At 35.7% G+C, this 17,865-nt stretch overlaps 1 protein-coding gene across 2 annotated transcripts in view; it reads left to right on the forward strand.

Moving 5' to 3' along the window:
- Window positions 1-2,939: 2,939 nt before the first annotated feature.
- Window positions 2,940-17,865, forward strand: part of LOC311084846 (uncharacterized protein) — a 114,190-nt gene continuing 99,264 nt past the window's right edge. Inside the window, exons 1-7 of one of the 2 annotated variants that reach the window (XR_014606637.1) lie at window positions 2,966-3,365; window positions 4,062-4,367; window positions 6,274-6,600; window positions 6,841-7,144; window positions 8,162-8,281; window positions 14,199-14,250; window positions 14,439-16,067. Coding sequence is in view for 1 of the 2 variants with exons in the window: in XM_084117126.1 (XP_083973252.1) it covers window positions 3,320-3,365 (46 nt within the window). In the remaining variant the exon portion in view is untranslated. Of the gene's footprint in view, window positions 3,366-4,061; window positions 4,368-6,273; window positions 6,601-6,840; window positions 7,145-8,161; window positions 8,282-14,198; window positions 14,251-14,438; window positions 16,068-17,865 lie in introns of those variants that run through there. The other variant, XM_084117126.1, reaches the window with a different exon arrangement.

The following is a 17,865-nucleotide window of genomic DNA, read 5'->3' on the forward strand; positions in this document are numbered from 1 at the left end:
TGTGAATTTGTTTATGAAATTAATCTATGAATTTTATTATTGTAAATGAATGTGTACTGAACTATCACTGAATCATTTAAGACCTTTATCTTTCAAATTTCAGGCTTCTGATCTAAGGATTGATTAATAGCGTGTGTGTGTGCATGTGTGTGTGTGCATGTGTGTGTGTGTGTGCGTGTGTGTGTGTGTGTGTGGCTTCAAGAAAGCAAACGTATATCTGTGTTGTTACTTCATTTATGCTGTTTATCTCTTTTAAATTGCTTTTTATATTTGCTCATTTCATTTTATATGATTTTATATTTTTGTTACTATCAAATCTTATGTTGTTGTAATCTTCACCATTGACTTAGTCCCCAAAAGTCCCCATTTCAACGAATGCTTTCACTGTGAAATAATAATACTTGTTGCATCTGCTCAAAGTCTGTATATATAAAGCAAGTTTGAGTTTGACATTTCATTTGATTTTTTTTATATAAATACTTTGCATCTCATTTTTCTGAAACAAGGAAATGAATTATAAATGTGATAAATGGCAATAAAAACAGATCTGATTTTCCCATATTGACTAGAATCTTTGACTAGAGTTTATCATGCAATTATTGAGTTTGTAATCAGAAATAACTCATCTAATAAACTGTAATTTTCGCTTTTTAATATTATTATTATGAAACTATGGTTACTATTGTAAATTAAATTGCTTTGTGATTTATAAGTGCATAATTTTCTTAATGGTGAACATTTTCAATAATCCTAATATAGCCTACTGTATGCAATAGTAATAGTGAACTGTTGCCTATAGCAAATAGCATAATATTCTGTGGGAATAATGACCCATCCCTCTAGTGGTCAAATGCTGCTATAGTTTTATTTCTGAGGGGGCTCTGCAGCACATGTAGGAAGACAGATCGTTGTAGATTTAAATATTTAAAAAAAAAAGTGGGCTGGCTGGGTAAAGGAGAGAACACATGTTGGGTTATTAATGATTACGGATTAACTTCAGTTCTCTAAACGGTTTTTTTTTCTTTCTTTCTTTTTAAATACACCACACAAACACTGACATGATAATTCCTTTATTTTCGATATTTTTTTTTACAGTATTGCATATTTCATATAGTTGTAATAGCCTACATATTATTTCAGATCATTTAACAAATATTATAAGTAAAAATTAAACATTTAGAAGTAATTCAAGTGTAGCCTAATCGACCAATCTCTGTTGTCCCGTTTCCACAGTAGCAGTTTTAACATTAAGTGACATGGCATCGTGACTACAAACAGCGTGATTATTGTTCATGAGTCCAACATTCAGTCAACGCAAGAAATCATGCAATCTACATGAGGGAAGACGTTATGAAAAATATTTTACTATTGTAAGTGTTGGAAAAATACACTCTTACTAGAATAGTTATTAAACTTGTGTGTATTTCTGTTAAAGCTGTCTCATATGTGAATTTCTCTTTTTAAGTTGTATGGTATAACCACTAGGGGGAGCTCTAATCATGTTTTGGTATTCCCGTAGTTTAGAGCTGTGTATGTTCATGTTGTTTGAACACTGTTGAACACGCAATCTAATGACCATTTGCTAACTAAGTTATGGTACTTTGACACAATCATTTCAGAAATAAAATCGTTATGTTGTACAGTATGAACGGTAATGTTAAGTTACATGTTAAGTAAGTTAACTGTACAAATAAAGCATATTTGAACTATTCTTACCGTGTTCCGTGTTTGTCGACTCGACCTGCCGTTGTAGGTTTTTCACAGTGCGGGATTGTGATAATGGCGACAGTTGAAAATAGGCGCGTTTGTTCAGCGGGTCCGCCCAGCGTCTGTAGCGAGCCCGCGAGTTGACAGTGCGCTGTCAGGAGGCGGGGCATATTCTGTGCGCATGATCGAATTGAGTCTGTCTGAAAGAACAGCGGACCCAGAGCGGACCCAGCGGCTTGAGGGCGGATCCGCCCCGGAGTCTACTGCTATCAGGGAGATATCTACGACCGGACTCTCGTAGACTCGTAAGTTACACGGACCTCATCCTCCGTGAAGTGCAAAAAAGTGTAAAAAGTTTTTTTACACAAAAAAGTACCCCAAAAAGGTACGCAACAGGACTGGCCGCTTTTAATCTCCGCATTTGTCCTCCGACTGAGGCCTACTGCTAGCGCTTTCACCGGAAAAGAGTTATATATTTTATTCAGTCAATGAATATAGAAATGATTATGATAACATGCATATTCTTGTTTATTGAATTGTTAATAAGAATAAAGTAATCAAAAGACATCCTTTTGTCATCCTTGAATGAGAAACGTCTTGAAATACATCATCTGAACAATGTTTCGAGGTGTGGTAACTGTAGTATAAGCGGAATAATTGACGACAGACCATTGAATTATTAGTAAAATAATGCACAGCCGAGGTGTAACTCCGCTTCGCGCCTTGACCGCATTACCACCTCGGGGCTCGGGTGTGCATTATTTTTCTAATAATTCAACGGCCTGTCGTCAATTATTCCTTACTTAAGTATCACTTACTCTACGTGAAGAGGGTGCATTAATATGTGCATGTGGCAAAGCTCAACAACATTTAATAGCAGGGAATGTTGCTGTTTTAAAAAAAATAAAAAAAATAATATTTGTTTCGGCTTTGCACCGGCCCACACTGCCAAAAGAACCAAAACCTGGTTCAATGACCATGGTATCACTGTGTAATTACTGTGTGATTTCATGTAACTAATTTTCTGGGATTTTGATTTTGTGGTTTTCACAAGCTGTAAGCCATAATCATCAAAATTATAACAAATAAAGGCTTGAGATATCTCAATTTGCATGTAATGAGTCTATATAATATACAAGTTTCACTTTTTTTAACAGAATAACTGAAATAAATAAACTTTTTGATGATATTCTAATTATATGACCAGCACCTGTATGGGCGTGTTTGTTGATCGTGTGGTGTTCGTTGGTAGCAGAGCCATCTCTCTATGGCTCTGGTTGGTAGGTGGCGCTGTAGACTATATGTCTGATACAAACACAAGGAAGATTCAGCCATTTTAGAAAACGGGACTTCGCTTTTTATTGTTTTGAAATCAGTAAGCAATATATACCAGTCTCTTTCAGCATAATAGAAATAAGCAAGATGTAATACACCAATAAGTAGGGGTAAACGGCTCGACATGTTTTTTTTTTTGTTTTTTTTTCCTGTTCGTCGTCTCGTGTAGCAAGATCTCTGGGTCAGGGCACGGCTCAGAAACACTCAGAGAACAGAGGACTTTAATAACTCTTAAGTTACAGATCATCTACTATCCATCACTCATCTCTACATCAACATGAAGAGTGCACTTACACATGTTCTTTTCTTATTATTTGCGATCGGTAAGTGACTGTTGTTGTTTTATAACATAACTGCAGCACTTTAGTTTTCTGCACACTGGAAATTAGCATTTTCTTTTAAAAAGGTTCTTATTCTTTGAATTTCAAAATGTAACAACTGTGATAACTAGCTGTAGGACATATTTTGTATAGGCTATACTGCACAATAATGACTAACTTTTACATGATATTTTAGTCGGAGTAATATTCATGGTACACTGGCAGTGTTCACACAGGCCTTGTTATTTTACAGTCTGTTTTCAACGCATATATGTCGCAACTTGGTTCATTGAGCTCCAATTAATCTAATGCACTGAATTAAATTATATCGTTTGTTTGAGACGAAACTCGAATATAGCCCAATAATTGTTTACGTAATTGTTATTAAGAGTGAGTTATAAGTTTGGGTTCCTCAAATGCAAATATTTATCCGTTGTTGTTTGTTGCCATAAATATGTATGTATAGTATGTATATGTGCATACGTGTGTGTGTGTGTGTGTGTGTGTGTGTGTGTGTGTGTGTGTGTGTGTGCGTGCATACATGATGGGCATAAACAGAACAGTGTAGACTCAGATTTAATGGAGACTGCTGCAATTCATGGGAGATTTATCAGTGCCACTGATCAGTCGGCAAAATTCATGATTTCTGAGTGTTTTGTATGTTTCATTTCTGACTGTCTGTTTCTGTTTGTTCTCCAGGTGTGTTTGATGATGCAGCTAAAGCAGAGACAGTGTCAGTCATTGAGGGAAAGTCTGTCACTTTACACACTGGTGTTACTGAAATACAGAGTAGTGATGTGATAGAATGGAGGTTAAATGGAATTCGCATTGCCAAAATCAGTGGTGGCTCCATCATTCCTGAAGGGCCATCCAAAGACAGACTGAAGCTGGACAAACAGACTGGAGATCTTAAGATCACAGACATCAGAACCACAGACTCTGGAGAATATAAATTACAGATCAGAAACACCAGAGGGTCCTCAGAGAAGACATTCAGTGTCAGTGGTGAGTGTCTCACAGTTTTTTTATTTAACAATTGCTATTTACATAATTAACACCCTATGAACAATAAAATTCTCCATAATGTTTTATTACAGATGTAAAATGTTACTGGGAAACTGTTGTTTATACTAAGAATTTATGAATTCTGTTTTATTTATGAATAAAATATTTGTCATTATCTGACAAGAAAACTGACAAACAGACCCTTTCATATTCAATACAATTGCTTCTTTATTATAATAAAATTAGGAAAGACAACAGATTTCATATTCATTTTAATTCTATGGTAAAATGATCCCAAATAATTCCATAAATAATCCCAAAATACACCAGAGACTCACAAACAGAACTTTTTCATCTAAAATAAAATCAGATTCTCATTTGCATAAAGTTGACATTTCTGAACTTGGTCTGAGTATTTAAAGAGATGCCTCAAGAGTGATTTGTAGTTCAGATCAGCTCGTAATGCTGAATGTGTTCGGACGCTCAGCATTATGTATTTTTTCTAATGTCAGGTATGCATTTTTCACTCTTCACAGTATTTGATATATTGTATTCTGTAATTGGCATGATACATTTACCTGTCTATTAATGAATTGTTACATTTGGATTTATTTTGACTTTGAAATGATTGATTCTAGTAGATTATGTTGCATCCATTGTTACCGCAAATCTGCGTCAGGAGAGTATCAGAATACAGTGATTTTATTTGCTTGCTGTGCAGCATAAACTAGACAGACTCCAGACAATGCCGTTAAATATGCTTTAATCACAGCCGGAAGATCTCAGACAGATTTCAGAGAGAATCCCACCAGCAAAAAGATACAACAGTTTTTATAGAATAGGAGCTTAGCAAAAGTGACATGATACATTACATCATTTCCCTACAATTTGATTGGTTCTTCATATGCAAACCCTTCTGTTACTAGGTAGAAGCAAACTCTGTTTTCTTGATTACTTCACTTTGTTCTTTAATCACGAGTTTATAAATGTAGATATCTGTCTAGTTTCATTTCGCCTTTTATCCAGGCATGATTCACTAACACACACACACTCACACACACTCAGTCACCAGTTTATACCAAAGGGTTTGGAAACATTTAGGATTCAAAAGCATATGAATGTTATTCCTGCAAGAAAAATAACTGTTAGTTTAATTAAAAAATCCATCACAGATCAAAACCTTTCATCAAAGTTATACATGAATTTTGAAGTATACCCAGTCTTGTCTTAGGACAACTTTGATGAACTTTTTTTGATCCACTTCAAATGTTGACTAATGTATTTTCTGCAGTAAATCCCATTAGTGTTTCTGGCCTGAAGGGCATCTTATCACATACCGTCTGGTTAGGACATGATGTTTCCAGAACACCTCAAACTCAGTCAACAGCGTCTTACAGTCTCTCTTCACTGATGAGATGAAGCGGTTTAGTGTCCTGTTCAGTGAAGCTTCCACTGAGCACTAGTGAGGGTCTGTTTCTCAGACTAGTTCAGTTGAGTTTGCCTTCATTTTGTAAGGTTTGACTAACAAGTACTAACCTAAGCAAGTAAAAACAAAATATTGAAAAAAGCCTGGGCTTTGCCAGCATAGGGGATAATGGAAATTTTAGCTTTTAAAATTTTAGCTTTGTTAAAAAAAATTGTTTGTAGATTTAAACTTTTATATTATTAAATGCTGCCTTGATGAACACAAGTGTGTAGTATGTGTGTGCTTTCTCCATCTGCTCTGAGTCTGAACCAGATAAAACAAAACAAAAAAACAGAAAAAAATCACTGAATAAATCACATTTAGACTGCAGAAAGTCACATGATGTTTATTACACAAGACTCCGTGATCTTCTGTAAATCTCTTTACTGGCAGAGTTATAAAAGTGTTAACTGACAGAAACTCTTCTGGTTTGTTCTTCAGTTGATCCTAGGTTTGATGGAGTGACGGTTGTGTCAGTGACAGAGGGACATTCTGTTGTTCTACACACTGATACTGAAATACTGAAAGATGATGAGGTACAGTGGAGGTTTAGAGGGAAAGATGTTATTGCTAAAATGAAAAAAGATGAACACATCTCCTCTACATATGATGTTCCTGATGGGAGATTCAGACACAGACTGCACCTGATTTATCAGACTGGAAATCTCTTTATCAGCGACATCAGATCCAACACCTCTGGACTTTATGAAGTTGATGTCAAGAAGAGCACATACACCATACACAAGGCATTCAATGTGACTATTACCGGTGAGTCGCTTCAGTATTTAAATGTAATAATGATTGTATTCAAATCAGCACTGTAAATAATGTACATAATTTGATGTTTACACAAAAACATCAAGACAACAATCTGTATCTGAAACTATTACTTTAGTATTCATTGGTAATCAAAGTTAACAAAATAAAATATGTGTATAGGATTTATTATTATGGTTCTCTGTGAATGTTCTCATGACTTTTATTCTTGTATGTTTTATCCTGAGACAGACAGACTGAGCAGACTGCCAGTGAAGAAGGGAGATACTGTCATTCTAGCATCTGGTGTTACTGAATTAGACAGAGATGATCTGATACAATGGAGATTTGAACATGAACTCTTAGCAAAAATCAATAAAACGTCTTCCACATATGATGATGTTCTTGATGGGAGATTCAGAGGCCGACTGAAGCTGGACGATCAAACTGGATCTCTGATCATCACAAACATCAGAACCGCGGACTCTGGACTATATGACCTTTATATCACCAGCGACAGACACGTCATATTCAGGAAATTCGTTATTTCTGTCTGGTGAGTATATTAAGTGTTTTAATTAAAATATATAATCTATATTATATGAAAGTATATATCTAATATATATATAATCTAAAAGTATATAATCTATTTACATCAGCATTGTGTGAACCATTTTTGGGTTGTAATATGATGTTTACTAAAATTAAACCAATTTTAACCACTAAAGGTACAATCTTAAATAGATTTTAAGGAGTTTAACAAAACACTGCAAAATGATATTTCAATATATTTTTAAAGGAACCAAATTATATTATTACTGACTACTAAAACAACATATTTAAATAATTTAGATTTATTTAAATTATTGGTAAAATCCATTTCACTAATTATGGTTTATTGTAGAAATAGGAATCTAAAAAGATAAGTATACTAAATGGATTTTAATGGTATTTGTTTCGAATCACCAGTTTCCTGAGGGACCTGCATAAGGAAAGAGGGGTTTATAATAGAGCTCCACTAACTTCTAGACTAAACAGAGTCTCCCAGAGTCACACCTCCTCTTAAATGCTCCAGGCATACACAAACACACTTGGGTATTAAAATATAAGGAGTTGTTCATTTAAGCAGCAACTCAATAAAAAGACCAAACTAATTCACTTCGGGAGAGAGAAAAGGCCAAACCAAAACCACAAGTGGCTCCGGGGGGTTAATAAAGGCCCTCTGAAGCGAAGTGATGCTTTTCAATCATTTTTAATGATAAATAATAATTATGTTAATCATCATGCAAGTTTATTTAAACATTAACAAGCATGTTATCTCATAGCTATTTGAATATATTTGATCTAACTATATGTTAAACATTATGTAATGTTTGTTAATGATTTATTAATTAAGCTTTTGATTCTTGTAAACCATCTGTCTCAGGTTATATAGTGATGATGATGATGTAGATCAGACACATTCACACTAATGTCTGTCTTTATCATTACAGTATCAGATCTTCACTGATGTTTATAATGTTTGATATATAAGACACATCACACTAATGACATTCTCTCTATATCATTACAGGTTCAGATAATGTAACATGGATTGCTTCTACTGCTGTTCTTGCTGTTCTGCTGGCGGCTGCAGTTGCAGTTGCTTGTGTGATTTACTCTCGCTACAGGAGGTCTAAACGTACCCCCAAGGGTAAGTATCACACAGTTCATATAATATGAAAACATAAAAGTCTGGTTCCCTTTAAAGGTGGGGTAAGTCGTTTTTGCAATATGCTGTTTAATGTTAGTCGGTCCGACACAATAAGAAATGTTTAGCCAATCAGCATTAGGGGGCGTATGACAGTGAGGAGAGAGAACGATCAAGAGGAGATTTGAAGAAAGACTGTAGAAATAGAGATGAGACACAATACAAAAGCGAAAAGTTCAGAAGAAATCACTGGAAAATGAAGGGTTATGTCTGGGCAAGAGCTTTAAGACCCGCATTAATATTAGAAAAGCTGTCCAGCGCTGGAGAGAGCACTGAAGGCCTGAAAACAGACACAGATGTTGCTTTGATTTGCTGCACACACGAGTAACTCTGGGATTGAGTGTCATGGTGTGTCTGGAGCTGCTGTGCTGTTGGCAACTAACAACCAAATCTTGTTTGTAATTACTATTGTGTACTGTACGTAAACATTTTTTGTGCTTGCTTGTCATTCGTTCATCATCTGCGGTGTATAGAGTTATTGTTATTGTTAGGGCTGGACAATAATCGCAATGAAACCGCACTCGATTTGGCAAAGGCTGTGATTATTTTCTGCGCAGTTTGACAGTGCAGCGGCTGATCGGTAGTAAATGATGCTCCATCTGAACACCAGAGGGAGTCACACACTCACACACACACACACACACACACACACACACACACACACACACAATATCCATCTGAACACCAGAGGGAGTCTCTCTCTCTCACACACACACACACACACACACACACACACACACACACACACACACACTCACACACACACAATATCCATCTGAACATCAGAGGGCATCTCACACACACACAATATCCATCTGAACATCAGACAGCGTCTCACACACACACACACAATATCCATCTGAACATCAGAGGGCGTCACACACACACACACACACACACACACACACCACCGCATATACAGTATATCTGAACCCCAGAGGGCACTCTCTCTCTCACACACAAACACACACACACATTTATCTGAACACCAGAGGGCATCTCACACACACACAAACACACACACACACACACACACATACACACACCACCACGTATACAGTATATCTGAACCCCAGAGGGCACTCTCTCACACACACACACACACACACACACACACACACACACACACACACACACCACCACATATACAGTATATCTGAACCCCAGAGGGCACTCTCTCTCATACACACACACACACAATATCCATCTGAACATCAGAGGGTGTCACACACACACACACAAACGCACACACACACACAATATCCATCTGAACATCAGAGGGCATCTCTCTCACACACACACACACACACACACACACACACACACACACCACATATATAACGCCAGAGGGCACTCTCACACACAGATGCCAAATATGCCCCGCAATAAACACATGACTGCCTTATTCTGTGTAAGAAGCCACATCATCTCACAGAAGGATGAGCTCAACTGTCCTTATGAAGTGAGTTTGGAGTAAATGCATGTTATTAAACGCTGTCTTTTGTTGGACAAGAGGTGTGTTGTTTTTTCAAATGCACATTATAAGTAGGGCTGGGTAAAAAATATCGATTTCTCGATTTTAATCGATTCTCAGTTTTTACGAAACGATATCGATTCTTAAATCCCAAGAATCGATTAGTCATCCTGTTTTCAGTGATGAATGAATGGAATATTGTTGCGCGCATCCCATCCAATAAATCGCAATAATCTTTGTGCTTTGTTATTATTAATATGAAACAAAGTCTCAGATTTCAAATTACGTCCAGTTTCTTATGAAATTCAAAAACATAAATACCGTTTTGGCGCTGTGGCGTGAGATCGCTCTTGCTCAGCTCAAGAGAAGCAGCAGCGCGGAGCGCACACGATCTTCTCTTCCGCCTTAAAGCTCCACTATGTAACTTTGGTATTTGACCACAAGAGGGCGCAGTTTCAACAATAACAAAGGCGAAGCTTGATGACGCTATGAAGGAGGTGACGATGGGAGATGTCGTTTTTAATGCGTTTTCACCATAGCAATGTATCTAAATGGAATTAATGAATCATGATCACGGATGAGGTAATTTATTCGTTTTTGTATTACCTGTATGTCTGATCGTATTATTTTATGTCATCATAATTAATGAACTGCAAGGAACGTGAAATGTTATGCTATATTATCCCGTTACAACATACAGCTATTTGTCAAATGATTTGTTTGGTTTATGTTGTGCAGTTTTACGTTTTTATGGTTAATGGCGTGTTGTTTAACGTGTTCAAACCAATATCTAAAAGTAAATTTGAACGAACATTTGCAAGTAATGACTAAATATATTTTTTTAACAACATATCCGATTGTATTTAATTGTACTGCCATAATCTCGGTCACCACACGTGATAACAAGCCTTACCGAAGTACAAAGAGCAATATAACTTTGTTTATAAGTGCTATTATTGACAGTTGCATGTCTTACCTGTCTATCAATAACGTTACACTCGCGAGAGAGTCTCTGTCAAGTCCAAGATTGACGCGCAGCTCTCTCCATCTCGAAAACGCCTGGCTGATATTATCCGGGTTTTATTCCTCCGTTTGTCACACAGTCCGTGACTCCGCGTGTATCTGAATATGGACGCTTTCGTTTTGTTGGCACTTCAATACTCGCCAAAGAGTAATCGTGATCCATAACAGCTATAACCATACAGTCTATGGCTATAACGCTTTAACCACCACTTCCGCATTTTACCATGTGATATTCCGGTGTGGTGGGTCATATTTTTTATTTTATTCTTTTTTTATTCTTTGTCAGACGTCTTTATTGTTTATTGTGATAAGAAAAAAAACTCAATAAAGTTGTTGTTAAAAAAAAATAAAAATAAAATAAAAATCCGGTGTGGTGGAATATCCTATCACATGGTCCACACCGGAAAAAAAGGATAGAGCGGACATTGCGTCACTGAGGCGCGACATTTCTTTTCCGGGACGGCCAGTTATTTAAAATCGGAATTTCTCTGAAATAAAAAATCTTTGGAGACTTTTGAGATATTGTAAGTACACAACTGGAGGAAATATATCACACTGTGCAAGTTATTTTCGGAAATTTTATTACAAAATTCCTACATATTGGAGCTTTAATAATATCCGTTACAGCGCGAGATAAACATGAATGAGCATCTGAAAGTGTGTTAAAAGGTAGAGTACAACTTATCGAAGTCCGTATCATGTCACATGGAATCGCTCAATCAGTGTTTCAACCGTAGAAAGACGTTAGTAAACAATGTCATGTAACGTCACATTAAAAAACATATCCAGTGACCATAAACTCGTTAGTCAGCTAGAAAAATTAGAGAGGAGCATTTTGTTAAACATATGCACAATATTACATATTCATTATAATTTTTAATGTTCTTCAATATTTAATGCATGTTTGAATAAATCTGGAAAGTTTTTTTTTATGACAGCCACCATTTAAATTTGTATATAATTTCATATAACTTTATTATTATTAAAATTAATAAGTGTATTTTAAGTGTTTGTATACAAATCAGTTATTTTTTACCTTCAATATTATAGTAGGCTAATGAAACCTATAGGCTACAACTGACTCCCATAGTTTACAGCATTAGTTGAGAGATTTGTTTTCCTTGAGAAAATTTGCAATGTATACCTGATATCCAAAATAATCGATATTGAATCGAATCGTAATCGAAATCGAATCGAATTGCAAGCTTGTGAATCGAAATCTAATCGAATTGTGAAATTTGTGTCAATACCCAGCCCTAATTATAAGTGACTCAAACTCACAGTGCTTTCAGATGGAGCAGCGTTTACATCAATGACAAGCTGCACATAAAAAATAATAGCAGCCGTTGCGATTTCATAATTGTGATAAGCCAAATCGGTTTAAGTGTGTTTAATGGAAATTGTGATTAATCCTGCACCCCTAGTTAGTGCACTCGACTCACTTGCAGGGGTATCGTGGTTCGAGACCGACTCGGATCAGGACTGTTAGGATTGGAGGCTGAGTTTTGGAGGCGGAGCAATGAAGACAGGGTGTGTTTGTTTGGGTTGATTTCAAATATCAACATTGGCCAACAGCATATTTCAAAAACGACATCAATGACACCCTCACCTTGACAATAACAGATGAATGGCAGAGACTGACCCACTGTGAACTCTATCTGTGTGTGTAAAACTCAAACTCAGTTATTGCAGATATTATAGTGTTTAATCTCTGCAGCTTGTTTGTGTCTGTTTGTATATGACGTGCCTTCATCATAATGATGGTATTACAGATATTCAATATTAAACAGCGTTACAAAAGAAACAAAAGAAATATTGAATCCAGCGCTGATCCTGTGCTTTTAGCTTTAGACTAAAGAACAAATCCTGTATCATTCTGAACAGTAAGTCATATATTACACAAAGCTGACTTAAAAAGAAACTTAAATGTTGAACTAATTATATATTATTAAACAAATATAAATAGTATAATTATAAATACAGCATGAAACATCTGCACACTGCACAATTTAAGAACAGGAAAAGGAAAAATGACTGTATTTCTCAGAGTTTTCAAAGGTAGTCCTGCACATCAAATCTGAGTTTTGTTACTGGCACACAGTAGCAACTAGATTGACCATATGAACAGAACTCTGTGTTTGCTTTCAGCAAGGCCTTCGATCTGGTGAAAATGAACAAACACTGTGAGATGTTTTTGATTCATTCCTGTTGTCCATTCAGAAATCATTACAATATAAACACATTAATTAACACAACAATACTATTAATACAAATATTAAAAAAATGTATTTAATGGTTTTTCTGACTGACTTTCTAATTTTTTCACTTTACGGAGAAGCTTTACAAATAGGCCTACTGTTTTCTACGGGTGTTTTCACATCTGAGCGTTTGTTTCAGGAACCTGGTGTGTTTCTCCCTTGGTTCGGCTCGTTTAGGTATATGTGAACACGGCAAACACGCTCTGATCCAGACTAAAGCAATCGCTCCGAAACTCGGGACGGTTCTCTTGAGGTGTGAAAGTAATCCGACCAAATGAACCAACAAACCAAATGGTATTATAATTCATAACAGGATTTGTTCTATATAAATAGCAGAAGTGTCTGATTCTGTGAGTGAGCACATCAGTGATCACAGCTGAAAACTAAAAGAGCGCCTCTTCATCTTTAAATGTTGTTTAATTGAGCTTCTCAGTGCTAGAATGCTGTCCTGAAGAAGTCTTGATTCCTGCTCTAACTGCATTATAACATTCATGTAGTGTTTGCGTGAGTCTTCACATAGTTCATCTCTAGACAGCGCTGGGAGATTGAGAGCGCGTTTGAATTTGCTGCACTGTTGATACAAATGTAGTATATCATTTAACAGCAGGAATGACGGCTACGTTCATATAGTGTTTGTGTCTCAACAGTTACAAATAAATCCACAATAAGCTTGTGGAGGTAGCTTGTCAATCATCTTGATGATGACGCAGAGGAAACGCTGACCAATAAGAGCACAGTTGTAATCGTGTGATATTTCGGTACGCTTTGGAATGTTGCCTTGTGAAAGCGAACCGAACCAAGAAGAAAATGCAACATTGAAACAAATGAAGTCCCTGTTTCGGGACAAAACAAACGATCTATAGGTGTGAAAACGGCCTCAGACACACTGACCTTCATTCTATTAACCTATTTGAGAACAGATGTGTGTATGATGCTGTGGAAAATAAGATACTGGAATATAAAAGAAAGACATTTACTACTTTAACAAAAGATATTTTTTACATTTAGAAATGGCAAGTATCACCTAGAGACTTTAGCAAGAGGAAACATCTCTATTTTGCTAAATTAGCATTTAATTGTTCGTGTGATTTATTTTTCAAATCAGTATATGGGAAGCAGCCGGTGAGGAGGGGTTCTGTATAAATTCCAGCCAGGAGGTAAGATTACTGTAGCGTTTCATTGTGTAAAACTCTGATTACACATTTCTCATATTTCACTTTGATGACAAAAGCATCTTTAAACATTTGAAATAATCCTATTCACTGATATATGACAGATCTGTCATTTTAAATCACAGTGTTCATTTCTTTCTCTTTACATTCTGTGATTCATTATTTTCTTACAGGTGAAATATGGAGGTCACATGATCTGCGAGGATCCCTCAGGATTGACATATAGCTACTATAGCTAGGTTTATCATTACATTACATTATTAAATAGCTAAACAAAAATGCCTATTACAACTGTTGAACTGTAACATATTGAAATACTTTGCAGACATTTCAGAATGTACCTTTGCCTGTGGAAATGGTCAAATCAGCTGTTACTAGCATAGATCATTTTCACTGTGTGGTTTGTAATATTATGATCTAAGTGTCATGATTTTGTGTGTGAAGAAAGTTACGCAGGGCTTTTTCAACCCTTAAGTGTTAATAAAACAACTTTGGTTTAATTATGTGATATCCACAGCTTATAAACCTAAGTACATTTAGCAGCCAGCTTTATTCAAATGAGTTATAATAATAAGTGCCTTTTGTAGTTATTTTGATTAAAATTATGAGGGTGCATAAATTAAAGAAAATATGTATTAATTAAAAAAATGTACATGGATAAATCACCGCAATTTTCCCCAAAAAATCATAAATGTTCATTTTGATTTCATGATGGCTTTATTCTTTCTGTTATTTGTATTCAAATCACATATAATGTACTTTTTGCATTGAGCTGTATTGCTAAATGTGTACAACAAATGTTTTAGGATTTTTAGAAGGATTAATAAACACATACATTACAAAACATTCAGTTCAGTTCACTGATGCAGATTAATGACTGGTTGAACCATCCCAACAAGGACAGAAACTTTCACTTTCATTGTGATCTCCAAACTTTATCCAAACAGCCCTCTCAAAGTGCACAAAATGACAAGATGCAATCTTGTAATCTCTGTAAAATTGTTGCACTATTACATAGATCTTTGTACTGGAATATTTTCAAACTAGTATTGCAGCACTATTATTCTGGTTTAGTCCCAGACTAAATGCATGTTTGAGCTGTTTTAACTTGCACTAACAAATCTTAAAATGTATCAGTGCCGTTGTTCTGTCTCAAGATGCACACCAAAGCTCAGTGGTCGGTGTCTGGAAGTTCAGATAAACCTTTTTTATCTGAAAAAGATCATGCTTCTGTTGCAGACATGCACTGTGTATTTAATGCACAAAAATATATTAAATACCCAAATTCCAGGAAAAGAACTGCACTACCCATAATCCTGAAGAAAAAGGGGGGAAATCAGAATCATGGCGAACGTTGTTCTCAATTCTTAATACAAAAAAAAAGTACATCTTCGTCTTTTTTCTAATCTGCATAAAGTTTTTTGCTTCAAATCAAAGTTTGTATTAGTGTGATTCAGTTCATTGGTGGTATGGTTCACGGCTTAAAACTGAGATATGGAAAATTATAGGAAAAATACTTCCAGTACTAAAAACATCTGAAAATTATGACTCATTATGACTGAAAAATTATGAAATATTGCACTCTTTGTATGTTTGAACATTATATTATTTAATTCTTTATGACTAACCCATTGTTCAGAATAAAATATTGCATAGGGTGTATGCAATCGTTTAACTGATCACTGTTTTAATTTCCCTGGCTTTTATTTTTTGATTATTTGTATTATTTTCTATGTAAAGCACTTGCCATAGTGTGTGAAATGTGCAATATAAATAAACTTGCCTTGGCTAAATGCTATAAATGCAGGGTTTTTTATCCACAAAATGAGTCAATTTTGTAGTTCTCCAAACTTTACCCAAACAGCCCCTCTCAAAGTGCACAAAATGACAAGATGTAACAAACGCATGCCTCTGTAAAATTGCTGTAAAATCTCTGCAAAATTAAATCTCTGTAAAATGTAATATTAGCTTAATAGTATTAAGCTAATTATAGTAACATGAATAATAGCTTTTATATTATTGCTGTGATTTTCCCCTGACTTCAGCCAGAGATGCTGGCGGAGATGGGCACAAATACATCAGAATGTATTTAAAAAAAATACAAAATAGTCTGTTTAAACAGATACAAATAAAATACTATTAGGAAAATTGTATTAAACACAAACACAGTATTTTGTGTTTTGAAAATGTAAAATTGACCATTCAGTGAAGTATCAGCTGAAATTTATCTGGACCTCTTCTGAATGCAAAGAACATTTTACTTTGAAACTTGTGTTTATTTCACGACCTCTTCCCTCCCCCTGTGTAATAGCAGGAGGATCAGTAATGTCTGCAGGATGTAACGGGTTGGGGGGGGAAGTGGACCACACTTGTGGTCTTGGCCACTTGAGAGCGTGTGTACGTGTCAGAAAGTAAGTGTGCAAGACTGTCCCATGTCTAAAAAATGCTCAAGCGTAGTGCCCTGAACGCACACTAAACACACACGATCTACTGTCAAATTGTTATACTGACCAGATATTTAGAAGTTTATTTTATAATGCAAATTATCGAAAATCAAAATAAAGCTCTGTAAACACTTACAATTTTGTCTCATCAGGTAATCAAAAGCTCAACACACACTTGCAGTCTTCACGCCAACTTGAACACTTGGGGCCAAATAGAGGAAATATGTCATGCAAGTGCAGTGTGTGTGTGTGTGTGTTTGTGTGTGTGTGTGTGTGTGTGTGTGTGTGTGTGTGTGTGTGTGTGTGTGTGTGTGTGTGTGTGTGTGTGTGTGTGTGTGTGTGTTGCTCTGCCGCTGTATAATTGTTAAATGTATAGTTCACCCATAAAATTTTAATTTTGTCATAATTTACTCACCCTCATGTTGTTTCAAACCTGTATGAGTTTCTTTCTTCTGTTGGACAAAAGAAGATATTTTGAAGAATGTCAGTAACCAATCAGTTGACTGTATATACTTGGACTTCCATAGTAGGAAAACAAATTACTATGGAAGTCAATGGGGTCCATTAACATTCTACAGAATATCTTCTTTTCTGTTCAGACGAAGAAATAAACTCATACAGGTTTAAAACAACGTGAGGGTGAGTAAATTATGACAGAATTTTCATTTTCTCTGTGAACTAACAATTAGCTGAAAGATTCAGTAAAAGTTTGACAGAAAGAAATCAGGGCTGGACATTGGATTGTTCTCCACATGAGGCTTTATTACACCCTTCACCGCACAGGGCTTTTCACAGCATCACTAGTTTTGATTTCCTCACTGTTGATACACATTGCACTGACTGGTGAGAATATAGCGAACTTAACATTTGAATGGAAGTAAAAAAAAAAAACAGTTGACAGCAATTATTATGTTTTTAGCAACAAGTAAAATCAACCATGTCATCGTCATCTTATATTAATTCTGGTGTCAACTTGATTCCATAAATTCCAAGAATCGATTCTGAACCAAAATTTCCTATTTCTATTGAGTCAGAGATCATGTGTGATTACTATGGACTGTGTGTTCAGCTGAACTGTGCAAATTACTAAACAAATTGTGAATAAAAATAAATAAATTGATAGTATCAATTAGCTTACACTACACATCAGTCAGAT

The sequence above is a fragment of the Abramis brama genome (assembly GCF_963993115.1).
Source record: "Abramis brama genome assembly, chromosome: 6".
Lineage (NCBI taxonomy): Eukaryota > Metazoa > Chordata > Actinopteri > Cypriniformes > Leuciscidae > Abramis > Abramis brama.